Raw genomic sequence first — 19,813 nt, 5'->3', positions numbered from 1 at the left:
CCTCCGAGCTCTGCTTACCTTCGCCTGTCAGCAGCCGGAGCCGCCGCCGGAACCCCAGGGAGCGCTCCGGCGGGGCATGCCGGGGATTGTAGTCCGAGCCGGGGCTGGGCTGCCGGGGTGCCCGGCGCTGTCTGCTGGGGGGTGCGTGGGCTCGGAGCACGTGGAGGGAACCGGGCGGCGTTGGAAGCCACGCCACGCCCGGCCGCCCGAACTTCGGCAAAGTTTGGGGCTGAACTTTGCACCCACCGCCGGACGCATCCCGCTGGGAACCGCAGGACGGGCTGGTTCGGGGTTTTTAGTTTTTTGTTTTTGTTTTGTTTCCCTTTCTTCCTGGGATGTGGCACCGCTGCCCTCTGCGGGGTGGAAGCGGGACTGCTCCGCGGTGTGTGTGTCATAGGCTCTCTACTGCGGGTGGGGATTCTCCTGCCGCTCCAGTGGGGCTGCTGGAGGGTTGGTTCTCTCCTCCCTGCTGTTGCTAGGATATTCTGGGGAGAGACAAAGAGAACTGTACAGTCCCAGGGAGCTAGGCGTTGATTATCTTGCTACCTAAACGCACACAGGATGGGGAAAATCCACTTTTTTCAGCATTGCCAAAACCCCAGTGGGTTTCTCTTAGGTAGTCAGGCAGATTTGGAGAGAAGGGCAGTTGGGAGGCAAATGTCGGTAGCCCAATGTGCAGCAAAGCACAGGGTGGACTAAGATAAGCCAGTCGAAAGACTAGGGCACTGGGAGGGGGTGGCATCAGGGTCTGAGCCGTGGACAAGGGCTCAGGACAGGTGCTGGCAAAGGACAGACAGGGACTGCCTTGCACTGCCTCAGGATCGCAGGATACAGCGGTAGGGTCGGGGCAATGGTGGTGGAGGGTCTAGGGGTGCCCTGTTTCTGGATGGGGTGGCTGTGTCTTTTCCGGCTGACATTTCCAAAGCCATTCAAGAGGATCCAGAGACCCCATTCCCATTGGGAAGGAAGCATCCAAATCCCTTACAGTGGCTTTGGAAACATCAGTCTAAATATTCAAGCCACCTCCATGTGACTTATACAGTGGGTGAATTTGTGCTTGGAGTCCACTGGTGCTGGGATTGCCATGGTATTGGGTGTATTTATTAAAGCCCCAGCCCCTGGAGTCATGTGAGTACAAGAGATTCTCAGTTTTTATTCAAAACAAGTTAGTTTTTAACCCCTGGTTATGGCCAAAAGATTGAAAATGTGACACACACACACACACCCCCAAGGCCCCCTAAAGCGTCACAAACCAGAAGGCAAACGAAAAGAGCCCCAGCTGAATTCTCTTTAAAGAGTCTGCTGCTTTTTAAGCCAATCTCATGGTGCTTGGGGCCCTGACTTGTGATTTTTGAACATTTGGAGTTGGCAGGACAGGGTTGTGTACAAAGTGGATCGTGGTGGAATATTCCTCATATGCCCAATCAACACACACACACACACACACACACACACACACACACACACACACACACACTTCAAACATGCATGGTAAAATTGCAAGTGCAAAATCCAAAGCTGCGCCTGAAGCACTAGGAAACAGCATGACCATTTCTCACTTTCTATTTTGTTCACGTAGAACGTGGTGAGGGATCGACAGCCCTAGGAACTGCATTAGCATCACTGGTATCATGGTAATGCTTAGAAGTCTTGGCGAAGATTGGTAACCTCCATGCTCGGCGCTGTGCGGACACCTAGTAAGAGGCAGCCCCTGCCTCTAAGAGATTACAGTCAAAACAGGAGGGGGAACAGAACATAAGCACGGCCATACTGGGTCAGACCAAGGGTCCATCTAGCCCAGTATCCTGTCTTCCGACAGTGGCCAGTGCCAGGTGCCCCAGAGGGAATGAACAGATCAGGGAATCATCGAGTGATCCATTCCCTGTCACCCATTCTCAGCTTCTGGCAAACAGAGACTAGGGACACCGTCCCTGCCCATCCTGGCTAATAGCCATTGATGGACCTACCCTTCATGAACTTATCTAGTTCTTTTTTAAGCCTGTTATAGTCTTGGCCTTCACAACATCCTCTGGCAAGGAGTTCCATAGGTTGACTGTGCGTTGTGTGAACAAATACTTCCTTTCCCCATAGAGCAGGGAAATTATTTGCCCTAGGTCACACAGGGTCAGTAGCAGGGTTGGGAGTAAAATCCAGGTCTCCTGTCCCTCAGTCCAGTGTCCTGCCCCCTGCATCTCCGCATCTAAATACTAATTTGCGTTTCTATAGGCCTGTCTCTCCAAGGATCTCAAAGCACTCGCTCATTGTTAATTTCACATAGGCTCATAGCTACAATACAATTAAAATACATAATATGACTGATGTTTGTTATGACATTTTATTTTCCTGAGTGACGAGTGAAGGGTTAACTCCAGGGGATTGGGAATATCACTAGAATTTTAATCACACGTGAGTCATCAATGAAGTAACACATAGGTGCGGATGAAACAGAAAGCGTACCACGGGGATATATCACCCACACCTACACCCATAGGGTGCTTATTGTATATTCAATTCTAATTAATATTTGGGTATCAACAGACACCTAGGACTAAGTCCTGTTCATTGCACTCACCCCATTGATCTCAGGGACGTCAGTGGGTCTGCCGGGGACTGGTAGGTAAGCAGATGATGCAGAGAGCAGCATGATATTAGACGTTGCAGCTGCAAACAGGATGGGCACTCTCCACCTGGCTCATTGATAGAATTTGCACATGCACACGACCCGTGTTGTTTGAGTGAGCACATGGAGAGGCTGTTTTTATCATTTAGCCCATGAGGTCAGCCTTGAATTTTCTGCTATTTTTTAGTCACTGATCAAAATCCAGAAGGATCCACGTATTCTGATCTCATAGGATTTTACCTGGTAGTAATCTTGCCTCTTTTGGTGTAAGTGCACATGCACAATAGTGGAGTTGTGGGCATAGCACACAGCTGAGGCAGAGAAAAGGAGCAAATCCCTCCCCCCAGGAAGACTGTACAGAAAACATTACATTGCAAGCGGCATAGGTTTAAATTGAAAAGATTTATTAATTTAATCCACAGCACCGAAAGGTCACGTATTAATCAAAGAGCTGCTTAAAACTGTCCAAGTCCTTTGTCGGGTTTGAAGTTCATCTCTATAGTTATCATAAAAAAATATATCACAACCTGGCCCAAAGCCCCAGGGAATGAAAAGGAGCCGGGTAGGACCTGCCGCATCCCCTCGCTCCGGTTTGAAACTAGTAGCAAAATTCGCATTGCCTTTGAGAGGACGTCACCTTTCCTCCCCTGCTTTCTGTTGGTGTATATGTTCCGGTGTGATGCTCATGACCACACATACAGCTGTCATACGGGGTGCTGGTGGCAGCTAGCAAACCGTGACCCAGTCACCATTTTATAACCGGACCGAGAGTCCTAGTTCTGGAGGCCCTGTGCTGCTATGCCACCTGCATAGGTCTCTGTTCCAGAAGCAATTAATCCTAGCTGAATATTTAGACTGGTGAATATTTCTACGTGCGCCTCTCCAATGGGGAATAACAATGCACGGGCCTTGAGCCATTCCTAAGGCTGTAACTCAATCCGAGGGGCCTGAGAATCAATATAGACCACTTGGGCTTATTCTATCCCCAAGCCCCTGGATTGAATTTCACCATGTAATGGCTTTCAGCCCAGGCATGTGCCTATACCTAGACACACACATACACACACACACACACACACACAGAGTTAAAGCAAGAGTCCCTGCTTAGAGCGCACGCTGACTCCTGGGTTCTCAACTCTGCCCTCGACTTGCTCGGGCACGTCACGTCACCTCTTGGTGGCCCCGTTTCCCTGTGCAAAACAGGGATAATCACATTGAGCCACCATACCCAGGTTAATCTGTTACTCCGTGTGAAGGGCGCTGAGCTCCTGGGGTGAAAGGTGCTAGAGAAGAACAGATCCTCTCTCCTACCACCACAGGGCTGCGGGTGCCATCGCTGCTTTCAGCTCCCTACTGGCAAACAACAGCCAAAAGGGTCTGAGTTGCCCAAATCCCCACTCAAGCCTCAGTCCTGAGTGGGTGCCTGTCCTGATCATCCACATTGCCTTTGAGACAACCCTCCCACTTACACCCAGGGACTGCATCGCCTGAGGGCACCCACATGGGCTGCGGTCCTGAGCCCGGCTCCACCCCGTAACCTCCTCCATTCCCATTAGACAGAGGCCACAGCCCTGTGTCTTGGACGTAGAGCCAAACATCTCCAGGGCCCGACTTGCTCTGCTCTAGAGAGAAGGGGGAGCTGGGCGAGATCCAGCCTCGGCCAGAGCCAGGCCCCGGTTCAGATAGGTCTAGGCGGACCCGGCCCGGATGGTTCCATTCCCTGCCAGGGGGAAATCTAGCGACGCGCAGGCCCCAGGGCCCGTGCACGTCGAATCGCTTGGCTCTCAGGCAGGCGGAGCTCGCGAACCAGGGTCAGTTTTCACGCGCAAGGCCTTGAGCGCTTCCGTCGACGGCAGGGCACACCACCACGCGCTTGAGTGCATGCCAAAAACGCCCCCGCCTGCAAAGAGGGGCACGCCCACCGGCACCTGCCTCCCATCAGTCACTGTTCACATGGGGGCCCGACTCCCTGCAAGCCCCTCCCGCTGATCTTCCCGGAGCAGAGACGCACCAGGGGCTAACGGGAACTCAACTCGCCCAGGGCCCTGGTTTCTCTCTCCCAGCAGCCTGAGTGCGGGGTTACGCTGCCACCTTGTGGCTGGCTTGGCTGGCCGGCCCTCCTCTGCGCCTGGGTTTGAGCGCAGGTCTGTCGCCTGCTGAACTTTTGCATGGGATCCAGGCTTTTTGTTTCATCTTTACTGGCACTGTAGGGACTTCTCCATCTGTAAACCTGAAAGGAAACCCTAGAAAACCAGGCTGGAACAGCGGGCTGTCCTACGGCCTAGCCGTATAGCCCGGCTATGCCATGCACATGGTGAACATGCGAGAACGTGCACATCCCTATGCACTGTATTCATCTTACATTTAAAGACAGACTTGCTGGACTGGCCTCCTGAGACGCACACTTCCTTTGCAGCGATGTGTCTGTAAACCTATTTTGTTCCTACTTGCATCGAATCACGAGCGGGGTCAGAGCAGGGGGCAGAAGCTAGGTTTCTATGGTCCAGGGCACAGGAAGGGTTTTAGAGCAAAAATCATCCTCAGAGGAGGCCAGATCTTAACTGAGTTGTTGCAGACCTTTGTGGCAGCCTACAAGTCTGAAAAGCAGGAAATCGCTGTGGTTAGTTTGATTCAATTCCCGGGAGGGCCGTGGCAACGCAATCCCTGTACCGTCCAGAGCTGGACATCTGGCAGCATCGCTGGGCTCCGGGTGTCACAGAGGGGCGTGGGTTCGCCCAGCATGTGCCTGTGAGTGTGAGAGAAATCCCGAGTGCCTCTGTGAGAGCGTATGTGCAGCCGGCATCAGGAGTAACACCACGGCATGTGACAGAGTGGGCATCAGCTCTGAATCAGGCCCGCTGGTGTGTTATCCTTTCTGCATGGGGACGGCCCAACTTTGCGCCTTCCTCCCGGTGCTGTCTGGATCAGTGCAGAGGGAAACAGCTTCTCCTGGTGCCCCCAGAAGTCGGCAGTGGCGGCTTAGCCAGCACTGGTGCCTGGGCTAGGAGTCAAATTGCGAAATTCCATCTGGTGTCAGCAGAATAAAAGGGTGTTAGAACATTAATAACCAGACATTTCTGGTGGTTTCAGCTGGAGGTGGGGACTGGTAGAGGAGACCACATGAGGTTATATTTGTTAAATGATAGGAACACAGGAATTGGCCTCCCAGCCGAGACCAATGGTTCATCAAGCCTGGTATGCCATCCCTCCCGGCCCCCATGACTGATCCCAGCTGCTTCAGAGGGACCCCCACTTAGTATAGAACAACTTGCTCCTGGAGGAAGTTCCTTCCTGATCTCAGGCCCATGGTGATCAGCTTACGCCCTGAACCATGAGGGTTTGTGCCTTACATATTTTACCCTAGCTAACGTAACTGCAGCTATTCTCAGCCGGAGAAATGGGTTAATCCTTTCTTGAAACCTAAATTCCGTGCTCACCGTTATCATGTGGTTGGGAGTTCCAGAAGCTAATCAGGTAAAAACAAACAATTTCCTTTTATCAAATGAAAAGGCAACGAATGTGTCATTGGGCATCCCCTTGTTCCCGCAGTCTGAGAGGGTAAATAGGAGTGCCCGAGTTACCTCGTTATCCCTCCTCATTCGTCTCCTCTCGAAAGCAAATGGCCCGGCTCTTTCCCTGGGGATCCTTCCTGTGGCTCTAATCACGGTCACTGGCTGCTTTCTCGAATGCTGCATTGTATAACACACAGGGCACCTGAAAACGACAGGCTGGTACCAGCTGACACTTCCCAGGGGGGAGTTGCAAAGGGTGACAATACAGAGGTGATCCCATGCCAAGGGGTGGGTTGGCAGAGCGACCGTCAACCGTATCAGGAGGGCAAACCCCCATCCCCCGCCCCCCAGCCCAGCTCTACACCTCCACCAGAGCGCTGCCCGGAGTCCTCCCGCAGTGGGGTGGCGCTGGGGGAAGGAAGGCCGTGCTCCTCCCTCCCACCCCCTTGCCCGTATGCGTTGTGACTGTGCCCACCTGCACTAATGGGGTTTGGAGGAGCGAGGCATCATGGGGGCTTTTCAATAATTCATCAAGCTCCTTAACATGCAAATCCCTTCACTGAGCCCACAGGAGCAGGGGGCGCACTTGGGCCCATGAGAAAGAGGATGGCCTAGTGGTTAAGGCTGGCACGGGTTGGGGTGGGGGAAATGACTCAGGAGATCCAGGCTCAAACCCCAGCGGTGGCAAGTCACGGACTCCCTCTGGGGCTCCGTTTCCCCTTCGTTAAAGTTCCCCTCTCCTGACTCCTTAGATGGCAAGCAGGGACCATCCCTCCCAGCCTCCAGCACACCGGCGCCCTGACCCTCCCAGCACGGCTGTGACACAGACAAGGAGCGGGGGCTTGTTCTTGCAGGCTCATCCGTAGGCGAGTCTGGCTGTACGGGAGGGAAGGTGTCCAGCGCCCGCACTGCAGTACAACCTCCCCAGACCTGCCGCTTTCCCAGAAGAGCAGGTAATTGATCAAACGCAGCACGGCACACAGAGCTGCAGAGGTAATGCATTTTAAACCTGCCATTGGGGGGCTCTGCCTTCCTGGCCGAGACCCAAGTCTGTATGTTCCACCCACACCAGGCAGCCTGCGAGGTTCTGCCAAGCTCTCCGGCGTGGCCGGATCAAAATCTGCAGACTCCTCAATTAACTGACCCTCCCGGCCTGCTCCCCGGGGAGCAGGTTATTTCTGCCCTCTGACACAGGCTGCTTTTCCAGGTTGCATTGTTGTCAGCATATGTCAGAGCAGAATGCGTTCCACCACAGCTCACTCCCAGCTGTCCCGGGGAGCGTAGCGCGAACCGCCGCATACGGCTTGCCTGCAAGTCTCTGAGCGCGTGGGGGTGTGGGAGCCCATTACCGGAAGGGTGCAGCATGTACCCACGCAGATGGGTGGATCTGCAGGCTGGCCCTGCAGAAGGGAGGGTGGCAGGTCATTCGTGCTGGTAAAATGCCTTGGATCTCCTATGGTCAGGGTCAGCAGAGCTCCCCGCCCCGTGCCAGCACAGGCTGGTGCTAGCGGCTGTTTTAGTTGGATTCCTGCTCCCTTTGCCCCCATCCATCCACCCCCCACAGGGGAGGCATCGCAACTGCCGGATCTACCTCTGACCCGCTCGGGCCCGGGAAAAATTCTCCCTTCCTGCCTGTACCCTTTGCCAGCCCGGCTCAGACTGATGCCCATTGAGAAATGGTAGAACAGGGCCTTTCAACAACCCCCTCCAGCTGTCACTCCTCAGCACGCCACCTGTGAGCAACCTGAGCAGGGGGTTAACCTCGAGAGTGCTGGTGATCAGGCAGGGCCTCTGCCCCCTCCCATCTAGCCCAGAGTCCTGCCTCTGGCTGCAGCCAGGAAGACGTGAAGGGAAGGCAAAACCGCCTCTCGCAGCTGACGAGGCGCGCTGTAGCTGGGGGAGGCGGCGTTCCTTCCTGACCCAGGGAGCGGGAGCTGGATGCCCTGAAGCCTGAGAGTGGCTCCCTCCCTGCTCATAGAATTGCCCAGGCCTTCCCCACAGTTCCCTCTGCATGCACCTCTGAACCCTTCATCCCACAGATTCGCTCCTGCTCACGGAGCTCCCCAGCAGCAGCTGGTCTGGCTGCATCAGGTCGGCCTACCCCCATAGCCCAGCACAGGCCAAACCCAAGCTCCCAGCAGCCACAGGGCCTCCCCTCAGGTGGCTGCTGCCTGCTGGGGGTAGGGCCCGGCAGAGGGGATTGGGAACACTCAGTCACACACCTCGCCGGGGAGTCTCCCTCTGCCGCAGCAACGGTGTTACCCATGCTGGCGGGGCTTTCAGCCAGGGCCACGCACCCTCCCAGAGCCCAGCAGAAGCCACCCTTGTCTTCAGCGGCTCCGCGCTTCGCTCCCTATTAGCGTTAGTGAGGCAGGCAAGCCCCTTCGGCGCCGCCCAGTGACGAATCCCCAGCGTGACGCGGTGACAGCCTCGCAGACACAGGGTGAGTCGCACACACGGAGCCAGACCTGGGGACTCGGCTTCCGAGCCTCATTACCGGGCCTCCCTTCCCTTCCCAAGCGCGGCCCGGCTGCTCTGCTGCAGATTAGACTTTAATGAAAGCAGAAGGGAAATCAAGAGCCTAAGTGTGAGGTTTGCAGCATGTTGTTCCAGTCCGCGCTGCTCTCCCTCACTCCCCGCCACCTGGCCCTCTGCTCCATAGCCGTGGTTGAGGCAGGAGACCGGACACTCCTCTGCCGGGTGACCTTGGGCAAGTCTATGCCTCAGTTTCCTCTTTGGTTTTTGCATTGTAAGCTCGGTGGGGCAGGTTTGTCCAGCACCTTGTAAATAGTAACGATGGAGCTGGTACCCCTCTGCCACCCTACTATGCAACCGGCTGCTATCCTCCCTGGGGCTGTATCCATAAATGGGGAGCAGAGCTGGTGAGCCACTTCTCCTTGCCAAGCCCTGGGGGACATGCCTGGCGCTTCTTGGTGTCCCCTGTTCATTAGGTCCTGGCTCCTGGTGCCAAGTTTGGCTCTGTGCCACGCAGCAGCAGCTGGGGCTGAGGCACTTAGAGGGCAGAGAGGAGCTGAGGGATTCTTTAATCAATAGGATCCTGGGGCTGGGCCTGTAACTGGGACAAGAGATTTTTCAGGCCTTAGCAGAAGTCTCCCGTGATGTGAGCTACCTGGGCCTCCAACAGCACAGAGTGCAGCCAATCGCAGCACCGCCTGCCTAGCACAGACCCAGCAGGGCCCGTCCCCCATTTCCTCTAGGACAGCAGCGATACCCTGGGCATCCGTGGCAACGTCCACCAGGACCCCAAAGCACTTTGCACATTTTGCTGCAGCTAGTTTCCCAGCCCCCGGGGAGGTGGGCATCACCCCCTTTACAGATGGGGAACCCAGAGGAACGGCTAAGGCACAGCGCCTCAAAGGGATTTAGGCACCTAACTCTCTGATTTCAGTAGGATTTAGGCACTATACCTTTCAAAATCTGGCCCTAAGTGGCTGGCCCCCGGTCACCGTGTGAGTCCGGGGAAGAACCGGGAAGAGAACCATAAATCCGAGCCATGGAGATTGGGGGCCAGGGTACCAGGAAGAGGGGGAGGGGCCTTTCTAGAACAGGGATCCCCATGTGTCCTAGTGAGAGACACAGCAGGGCCAGGGACAGGTTGCAGGGGCCCGTGCACACTGGGATTCCCAGGGCTCCTCCATCCCAAGCACCGGGGCAGTGCTCGGCAGCCCCTCCCCTGAGCGCGGCATCCACACCAGCACTTCGGACGACCCCACCGGGGGACACCAGGCAGCGCGGCCTGTTCGTCTGGGAGCCAGAGAGAACCACAGGGTCTGTCTGTGTCCGGCAGCCTCACCTCAGCATCCCTGGCATGCTCCTTCCAGCCCAGCCTTATCTCTCAGCGCTGCATCTCCTGGACAGGCCAGGAGCTGGGCCAACAGCCGATCACTCCGGCGGGGGACACCCAAGTTGGCAGAGTGGGGGAAGGAGCACTCAGCGCCTGGGACGGCCCCTCCAACATTTGTCCTGGGCCCTGACACACAGTTTGAGGAAGCAAGAGACACCAGCCTGCTCCCTGGGAGCGGGGCAGCAGGCCGTCAAGGGGAAGGACCGCAGGCTCGGCTCGGCATCACCACTTCCCTCCCTCCAAGTCGTTTGCCCCGACCTGGGTAGCCACCATCGCCTGTGGCGTCAGCGCGGCTGGTTAGCGACGCTGCCTTCCCCAGAGCTGTCGCTGACAAAACTAACCCCACTGGGGCCTTGAACCTGGGACTCTTCAGATCTAAAGGCAGAAGCTGCTCCCCTGGGAGCTACTAAAACAAGCCCCCTAGCTAGCAGCAGTGGTAGACTCCACCCTCTTCTGTGGCCCAACATCTCGAGGGGGACGAATGCACCCTCCCAGTGCATGCAGCCCCTGCATTAGGGAGGTATCCGCATTCCCCCTGGTAACCTGGCCTGGTGGCCGAGCTCACCACCTGCCAGAGAGCACCCCACGCACTAGTCAGCCCAGGCGCTGGGGTTGGAACAAGCAGATGGAAATACAACAGGACCCGCCAGCCAACGGCGCCCCCAACAGGGGCTCAGGAAACACGCAGCGCACCAGGAGCCTCCTCCAGGGAGCCCGGAGCCGACAGGGAGGCTGCATTAGCCATGCAGTCAACTCACTGACCCCGGCTCCTGGCTCAGACCCGCACCAGACTACAGATCCCAGCAAGCAACGACCAAGCCAAAAATAGCCTCCCGGTCCCCGTCCCCTCCCCCTCGCGTCAGAGGCCGAGCTGGAGGGGGGCTGCATGAAGCCTGCACTAGGGGAGAAAAACAACCTGGCTCCCCCAAAGCACTAGATTGACCAAGTTCATTCATCTTTTCTTCCAGCAGCCCCTCTTCCTGGCTTCTCCCCTTTTCTCTCCCCTCCTCCCAGCTCGGTCCCTCCCTTTCTGCCTTCCTCCAGGAGCAAGAAAGAGCCTTTCAATAGAAAGGTCTCTTTGAGGAATCTCTCACCGATTCCCGTCTCTGGTGTGGAAAGAGAGTGTGTGCGCTTGGGAGGGACCCCAGCGGGATCCTCCTGGCAAAAGTGTTTGGCAGTCAGGGGAGGGGGCCCAGGCCTGGAGGAGGGGGTAGGGACCTAGGCACATGCTGTCCTCTTAGCCTGACTTTTGTCCAGGTTACTGGTAAATTCTTCTCTCAGTTACACCAGGAATTCAAGCCAGGGGTGAAAGCCCCTGTGGACTGGGGAAGTGGTGTCATGCTGATTACCCTGTGCAGAGAGGCAGGGGGGCCTCGGGGTTCAAGCAGCAAGATAAAAATGGAGGCGCTGGAGGTTGAATATTTGACTCTGTCCCAGCCTCCCTGCTTGCCCCTGGATCACTCTGGGCCTCAATGCCCCACGGTGCACTGGGATAACAATCCTTTCCCACCCCCCTTTGCAAGCTCCGCGAGTCACCCACTGTACAGCCCCTAGTGCAGGAGAGTCCTGCTCGGGGGCGGGGGCTCTAGGTGCTACTGTTATAATCACCCACAGCACAGCCAAGCAGCAGCTAAATCTCCTCTCATAGACGTGAGAGTGAATGCAGAAACCTCCTCCACCTCCCCAGTCCCCTGCCCTGGGGCCAACGCAGGGCCACTTTCTTAAGTATATTTTCTAGCGCTTTAGCCACTCTGGTTTCCCGTTTCCCACGGGAAGGTGCCTCCAGACAGTCCCCTGGGGTTACTGATCTCCCCGACAGGCCCGAAGAACCAGCCTTCCCCTTTGTTCATTTCTAGGGTTACCATATTTCAGGAAGCAAAAAAGAGGACGGGAGGAGCCCCGCCCTAGCCCCGCCCCTGCCCCTCCCACTTCCCGCCCCCCCTGACCTCCCAACCCTCCCCCCGTTCCTTGTCCCCTGACTACCCCCTCCTGGGACCCCTGCCCCTAACTGCCCCCCAGGACTATCTAAGCCTCCCTGCCTCTTGTCCCCTGACTGCCCCAACCTTTATCCACACCCCCACCCCCAGACAGACCCCTGGGACTCCCACGCCCCATCCAACCACTCCCCACCCCCTGACATCCCCCCCCCAGAACTCCCAACCCATCTAAACCCCTCTGCTCCCTGTCCCCTGACTGCTCCGATCCCTCTCCGCACTCCTGCCCCCTGACAGCCCCCCCCCAGAACTCCCAACCCATCTAAACCCCTCTGCTCCCTGTCCCCTGACTGCTCCGATCCCTCTCCCCACCCCTGCCCCCTGACAGCTCCCCCCCAGAACTCCCAGCCCCCTACCCCCCCCCGCTCCTTGTCCCCTGACTGCCCCCTCCTGGGACCCCTGCTCCTAACTGCCCTCCAGAACCCCACCCCCTACCTAAGACTCCCTGTTCCTTGTCCCCTAACTGCCCCCTCCTAAGACCCCCCCCCAACTGCCCACCAGGACCCTACCCCCTACCTGTACCCTGACTGCCCAAAACTTTCTCCACTCCCCCCAAAAAGCCCCCCCCCCGTTTCTTGACTGCCCCCTCCAGAACCTCCCTGCCCCTTCTCCTGCCCCCCCTTACCCTGCTGCTCAGAACAGGGTGTTGGGCTCTGTGCGAGCCGGACACGTGGCTAAGCTCCCCAGCACAACAAAACCCAGTCCCTGGCCCTGCACAACAAAACCCGGTCCCTGGTCCGGACCGGGCTGCAGGGGAGAGCTGCCCTTGTATCAGCACAAAGTGCTCTCGCTCCCGTTTTGCTACGCTGCATGGCAGAAACCGCTCCCAGTTGCAAAAGGGGAGGGCTGCACTTTGTGCTGAGACACTTGCTCAGAATGCAGGGCGGAGCTCCTCTCCAGCTGCTCCGGAGTCCAGCCCGGGACTTTCCTGCAGCCCTCCCAGCCGCTCGCTCTGCTGTGCCGGGGGAGGGGGAAATCCCGGACATTGTGAGTGCTTTACAAATTCCCCCCGGACGCTATTTTTAGCACAAAAAGGAGGACATGTCCGGGTAAATCCGGACGAATGGTAACCCTATTCATTTCATCCCTTGGAGCAGCCGAAGCAGCTCGGCTCCCTCCTGGTTTGGGACACCCCTGCTCCCTTCCCACCCACGGCAGTGCACTCTGCTGGGTGCTGCAATATCTAGTCCCTCTCATCTGCCCCCCAGGGCTCCCTCCCCCCACCCCCAGGCCGTGTGACTGATCTCCTGGCATCCCAACCCGTGTAGGGCCAAGCCACGTACGCAGCATCCCCCGAGCTCTTTTGAAAATCCAGGGGCCGAGCACTTGGAAGTCGATCCCATCTCTCAATCTGCCTGGTAACCAGGGGCCCAGAATTAACGCTGCCTCTCTGCCCTGATTCATAGGGATCAGCCAGGTGTGAGTGGGGGCAGAGCTCAGCCCCCGCATTCACGGGCTGTCAATGGAACACGCTGTGCCCCTGGGAAAAGGGGAAGGGGAAAAGAGAGGAGGGGGCGCTACGGATCCTCACCTGCTGGGAGGCAGGGCCTGCAGCAGCCAGATGCAAAGGAACCCCCCGTAGGGCGGCATCTGGTTGGGCCCCAGCCCCCACCCCAGATTTAAAGGGCCAGCTGGGAAAGGTCCCTCTAAGAGAGTGGTCCCAGAGTGGAGAATTCTTTGGTGTTCAGGCACTTGTTGCATGGAAAACGGCTGGCAGGGAAAGGGGTTTTCCGCTCCCCTTGGAGATGCAGAGGGAAGATGGCTTGAGCAGGGGCCTTGCCCCAAGCATCAGCGACAGGGGTTTGAAGTGCCAGCGGCACAGAAAAACAGCAGGGTGTCCTGGAGAAACGCTGGATTAGGTCCCTGTACGAGGCCATACCCGCTCAGTGGCTCCTGAGGCTGCGTCCGCACATATCCCCAAAGGCCCCTGCTAGAAAACCTTTCAGACCCTAGGACTGCGGGGCTTGCTGGACTCTTGCCCTCCGTCCCACTAAGACAACTGAGACCAGCTGTCCTGAGGTTCAAAGTGCATTGGCTCAGGGCTGGGCTGGCTTCATGGGGAGCTCTCTCCCCTTAGGGACACTTGCTCAGCCCCGCTGTGTCTGGAAAGCCTTCAGACTACAGGCACATCAGCTTAATGATCCATCCAGCAGCCTGCCCTGCTTCGAGAACGGTGCAAGAAAATTCTCCCTGCAGATCTGGGACACTCTGTCCCCAAGGAAGGTTACTTCCGGACGGGCTGTGGGTACGGGTTGGCTCATGCTTCCTCTGTGGGTTGCTTATTTGTGTAACTCAGGTTCACATCCCTGCCTGAGGTCAGCAGCCGGCCCACAGGCCTCGCCTGCACGAGGGAGCTGCTAATGGCTAATTAGAGAGGTGTCCAGGGTTGCCTTTGCCAGCCAGTGCCCTTTCATGGCTGTGCCTGGTGCCGGTGATTCTGCCTCAGTTTCTCCCACCAACAGTCATTTGGCCTCATGCCAGGTGGCTTTCCTCTTATGACTCCAGCCAAGTTATTGATGGTGTCTCCCCTTCCGGGGCCAGGAAGAGACCAGGACCCTAGCAAAGGGTCGACAGCCCCAGCCCACCACAGAGTCCTGCCTTCTTTGCTCCAAGGGGTTTTACTACCCCCCTTTGCTAGGGATGGCAGGGGACCCCAGCCGGTCCTCTGGGTTCCAGCCCATACCCTGCATTAAGCAGCGAGGCTCAGGTTCCTCACAGTCCCTGCCTGCTTCCCACCCCCCCTTTCTTATAAGCCATTTTCCAGACTCACTTTCTCAGCTGTCCAACTTCCTGGACCACTTCTTACCACTCCGCTGCTTCAGGAGTCCCTCAGGCCTCCCCCTTTGATCTGCAGCCTTCTGATCCCCCTGGCTCTGGCTGGGCCAGCAATTAGCCACAGCTGCCGAGACAGCTAGCCCATCTGTTAACCCCTTAGTGGCCACGGTAGGACTGGGCTCTATACACTCCATGGCAGGCCAGGTGGCTTTGCCCCGTGCTCCACCCTGGCAGCCACACGGCTCCCTGGGTACCTTCCCCACAGCTCCTGGAAGCACTGAACTGTGGGAGATTTCGCCCGGCTGCCTCCGCAGTGACTGGTGCATTGTGGGAAGACCCTGTGCCATTGCTTGGGGCTGGTAAGCCATCCCACCCCGGCTAGCACTGACCGGGCCCCCTGGCCCGTGTTTTAAAACTGACAATAAACACCATTTCAAACGTTCCATTGGCGCTCGTGAGACGGGCAGTGGAAATGGCCACTTGAGAGAGAAATCCACGATACGCCACGGGAAATGGGGTTTCCCTAAAACGTCCCTTCGAATAAAGCCGTGTCCCTTCTTTTCCACGCGGTTTCCCCTTATTTCCACTCAACAAAGGTGGCCGCCCTAGCCCCGGCTCAGCCCGACGCCCAGGTTTGCTTTGCTGGAAGCAAGTCCAAGCCAAACGGCGGCAGTACCCTGGAGGGGAGGGGGCTTCCGGGCCATCGCTGTGCCAGGGGCTGCTCACGGCAGTGTTAAGTCATCGCTGAGGGATAAAAGACCCACAGCTGGCCTGGGTTCAGCTGACACAGGATCGCGGGGTGTGGGCTGGGGCCCCAGCTCTGGGACCCTCTCCCCTTGCAAGGGCCGAGAGCTCAGAATGTTTACACAGCTGTTTTTCAGCCCTGGAGCCTGTGCCAGCTGACCCAGGCCAGCCACGGGCTTTTTATCCCGGTCTAGACGTAACCTCAGCGCTTACAGACGGTGCTGCAAGAGATGGGCCTCTTTCTGCGGCCACGTCCACAGCCCAGCCCTGCCCAGACTCACAGTCCCCAGTCCGATGCAGGCTTGCCCTCCCTAGTGTAGACAGGGCCTTCCTGTAAAGGGCAAGACACACACCCCGGGGAAGGCTAACTCACCACTGGCCAGATCGAAGGGAGGGGAGTATTAATTGAAAAAGCAGCCATGTGGAGAGCGGTGGTGGGAGGCAGAGGGAAGATGCTCTCCTGGAGCCAGGCCACTGCAGCGAGGGGAGGGAGAGGGTTCTCTCCTAGGGAACGCACAGAGCAGGGTGCTGGCCAGACGACAGAGCTTGTGATGCCTTTGTCCTCAGCGTCCCAGCACCCCACCCTGGGATGGCCAGAGAGGATGGCATTACCCATGGAGCAGACAGGAGACATGGCACTCTGAGTCGGGCGGAGGTCCCTCCAGGGAAGGGGCTGAGGGCTTCCCACGTCCATCAGGGGCTCAGACATACCAGGATCTCAAAGAGCTTGGTAAATATTGACAAATGAACTCTGACAGCTCCCTCTGCTAGGCAGATAAGGCTCCTTCCTCCCTCCCCTCTTGTCCCCCCAGCTTTGCAGATGGCAGAGGAAGCGGCTGGCCCAGATCACATGACGAATCCAGGAATAGCACCCGGCCCTCCTGAGTCCCAACCCTGCTGCTCTAACCGCTAGATCTCGCTCCCTTCCCCGAGAGTGGCGGGGAGCGGAGCTCAGGGTCCCCCCTGCCTGATGCAGAGGGTTGGACCGGGTGCCCCAAGAGAGGCTGTCTGAGAAAGCGGAGAGCGCGTGACGCTTCTGATCAAGCGCGAGGGTTGCCCCTGGGGATGTGGGGAATGGAAGCAAACAGCAGCCTGTTCCCCGCAGTGTCCTTCTGGAAAAGCAGCTAACCGCGTTCGATTTCACAGCTCCAGCCTCCAGCCCCAGCCAGCGGGCCTGTCGTTAACAGAAAATCAATCCCCCAAACAGCAGCGCTTCTGTGCAGTCTGGTCCGGGGGCAGGGGGGAGGCCAGGCCAGTTCCACGTGATTAAACCAAACCCTTTCATCCGCTCCTGCCTCTATCAAGGACTGGGAATGGGCTGGGCACAGGCCGTGCACCAGGGATGGTGGCAGCAGGTCGGCGTTAATGCAGTGGCTGGCAGGCAGAAGGGCCTGGAGATCCTCCTGCCTCCACAGCCCGTTTGGCGTGGGCGGGATAGATGGCAGGCTGCATGCGTGGGAACCGCGGGGCAGTCACCCGTTCTCAGGGGGCTGTCCGAGAGCAAGGTCAAGGCGTGTCTGTATTCCCACGCCTGCTGACTGCTCTGCTGCGTGCTAGTTTAGTGCTTGATGTGGCTCCCGTTGCTGCCTGTGTGACAGTAGCGCCTACTGGGCGACAACTGAGATCGGGGCCTCGTGCTAGGTGCGGTACAGATGTAGCCCTGCCCTGTGCAGTCTCAATAGACAAGACAGACCAAGGGAGTCTGCGGCAGACCCAGGAACCTGAATCCCAGACTTAGCCACCCTCCTCAGGAGAGTTCACACGCTTGTACCCAGGGCTTGGCTGCTGGCGCTGATGAGGTGCGATTTTAAACCCGTTCCGTTCAAACCCCTGGGCGGAAGCTCAGATTTCAGGCTTGCTGGAGTTTAGATTTGGCCAACGGGAACAGGATGAAGCTCAACGGAAACAAACTGCTTCAGCTGAAAGCAGAGCGTCCACACGGAGATTTACACTGGCTGAAGTAAGTGGGCGCCCCTACGAGTACAGACAGCCCACAGCTAGCTAGCACGCCTTCTCCCAGCGAGGCCAGTCGCACGCCTCCTCCCTGCGAGGCCAGTCGCACGCCTCCTCCCAGCGAGGCCAGTCGCACGCCTTCTCCCTGCGAGGCCAGTGGCATGCCTTCTCCCAGCGAGGCCAGTCGCACGCCTCCTCCCTGCGAGGCCAGTCGCACGCCTCCTCCCAGCGAGGCCAGTCGCACGCCTTCTCCCAGCGAGGCCAGTCGCTCGCCTTCTCCCAGCGAGGCCAGTCGCACGCCTCCTCCCTGCGAGGCCAGTCGCACGCCTCCTCCCAGCGAGGCCAGTCGCACGCCTTCTCCCTGCGAGGCCAGTCGCACGCCTTCTCCCAGCGAGGCCAGTCGCACGCCTCCTCCCTGCGAGGCCAGTCGCACTCCTCCTCCCAGCGAGGCCAGTCGCACGCCTCCTCCCAGCGAGGCCAGTCTCATGCCTTCTCCCTGCGAGGCCAGTGGCATGCCTTCTCCCAGCGAGGCCAGTCGCACGCCTCCTCCCAGCGAGGCCAGTCGCTCGCCTCCTCCCAGCGAGGCCAGTCGCACGCCTTCTCCCAGCGAGGCCAGTCGCACGCCTCCTCCCAGCGAGGCCAGTCGCAAGCCTCCTCCCAGCGAGGCCAGTCGCACGCCTTCTCCCTGCGAGGCCAGTCGCACGCCTCCTCCCAGCGAGGCCAGTCGCACTCCTCCTCCCAGCGAGGCCAGTCGCACGCCTCCTCCCTGCGAGGCCAGTCGCACGCCTCCTCCCTGCGAGGCCAGTCGCATGCCTTCTCCCAGCGAGGCCAGTCGCATGCCTCCTCCCAGCGAGGCCAGTCGCATGCCTTCTCCCTGCGAGGCCAGTCGCATGCCTCCTCCCTGCGAGGCCAGTCGCATGCCTTCTCCCAGCGAGGCTATTTTATGGATTTGCATTTTTATCCCCGTTTAAGTGAATTTCACCTGGGCAAAGGTGCCGAACTGACAGCCCCTGGAGAGCAGGGGTCAGGTTCACCTTTCTGTCGCAGCAGGGTACGACTCTGCAGTGGAGTCACGGTGAATCCAGCCTGCCGCGAGGGAGAGCAGGATCCGGCCCTGGAAGTAGAACTGCAAAGCAGAAATGCAATTGAGTTAAGCCCGGGCGGCTGTGCCGACTGGTCCCTCTTGCCGGAATCGAAATAAGCTGTAACTAACTAGTCTTTCTGGTTCAGCTCCTTTTGGGCCATCCCGGAGATCCCACAGTGCCTCAGGCTGTGACCACAAATGCCAGGGGCTGCAGGGAGATTTCAGGTACTGGCAACATCCCATCCTGTGATTTCTCCAGGGACCCCGGAAATGCCCGTTGAATTTCCTGGAGCAAATGTCTACATGGGAACCTGCATGATGGGAGCGCTCAGCCCCCAAACTGGTGAGGTATGTGTAGTCTCTCCTCTCATAGTTTGAGGGGAAGCTCTGTGGGGCAGGGGCCATCTCTGGGGGCTATGTCTGTACAGCCCCTGGCACAGCAGGGCTGGGGGCCCCTAGCCACTACCGCAATACAGAGCCATAATAATCCAAGTGTTCCCCTTTGTGCGGTGCAGTTCGCACTGAAGTGTGCTCTTACAGGCTTGGCCTCCGAGATGCTGAGTGCGCCCCCCCTGCCCCACAACTTGGGCCTGATTCTTCACTGCCCGGCACCTTGCAAGGGGCAGAGGAGAGTTTGGTCTGTATGGCCCAGCCACCCGTGGCCTCTGTGCTAAGAAAGGCCTCTAGGCAACCAAAGAGTGCTGCTGCAGGGCCGGATGGAGGCACAGACATCGTGGGGCCCCAGCTCCCGGAGTCACGTGACTGCCTCCGGATTAAGGGTTTGTCTGCCCAGGAAAAATTAATCCAGATTAATGAAAAGTGTGCATTTAAACTGGATTAGCTAAACCAGATTAAACCCCTCTGTGGACCCGCTCATTTGGAATAAAAGTGGCCTTAAGTGGTGTAGTTACTTCCAAAGCGAGTTAGACCTGGTCCACACTTGAAATTTAGGTGGACCTAACCCCAGTGTAGATGCAGCTAGGCTGACGGAAGGATTCTTCCGCTGAACCTAGCTCCTACCTCTCGGATAGCTGGATTTACTCCAGCAAAGGAAAAGCCCCTTCCATCCCTGTAGTAAGTGCCTATACTCCAGAGCTACAACGGCCTTTGTAGTGTAGACATACCCTGACACTGAACCGAATTAAAGCCACCGGGATTCCAAATGAGAATGTCCCCACGGGGTCTGAATCCAGTTGAATTAATCTGGTATAACTACACTGGTCTAGTAGCATCAGTACGTAACGTTTCTCCTGTGTAGACAAGCTC

General features: G+C 57.8%; 2 protein-coding genes across 2 annotated transcripts in view; both read right to left on the bottom strand.

Moving 5' to 3' along the window:
• The window catches only part of AHDC1 (AT-hook DNA binding motif containing 1), a 113,573-nt gene extending 113,518 nt beyond the window's left edge, over positions 1-55 (bottom strand). The window contains exon 1 of the mRNA XM_054011913.1: positions 19-55. The gene's annotated coding sequence lies outside the window, so the exon portion shown is untranslated. The remainder of the gene's footprint in view (positions 1-18) is intronic.
• Positions 56-17,425: 17,370 nt separating this feature from the next.
• LOC128827917 (uncharacterized) lies at positions 17,426-18,382 on the bottom strand. Its single transcript, XM_054012134.1, has one exon. The coding sequence runs from the start codon at positions 18,380-18,382 to the stop codon at positions 17,426-17,428; it is 957 nt and encodes a 318-aa protein (XP_053868109.1).
• Positions 18,383-19,813: the final 1,431 nt, after the last annotated feature.

Source organism: Malaclemys terrapin, chromosome 22, assembly GCF_027887155.1.
Source record: "Malaclemys terrapin pileata isolate rMalTer1 chromosome 22, rMalTer1.hap1, whole genome shotgun sequence".
NCBI lineage: Eukaryota > Metazoa > Chordata > Testudines > Emydidae > Malaclemys > Malaclemys terrapin.
The sequence above is the reverse complement of the archived record's forward strand: the minus strand, read 5'-3'. Positions and strand labels throughout refer to the sequence as shown.

What these genes read in the sequence shown, in the direction of transcription:
- LOC128827917 (XM_054012134.1), bottom strand. Translation starts at nt 18,382, where the DNA reads ATGCGACTGGCCTCGCAGGGAGGAGGCATGCGACTGGCCTCGCAGGGA.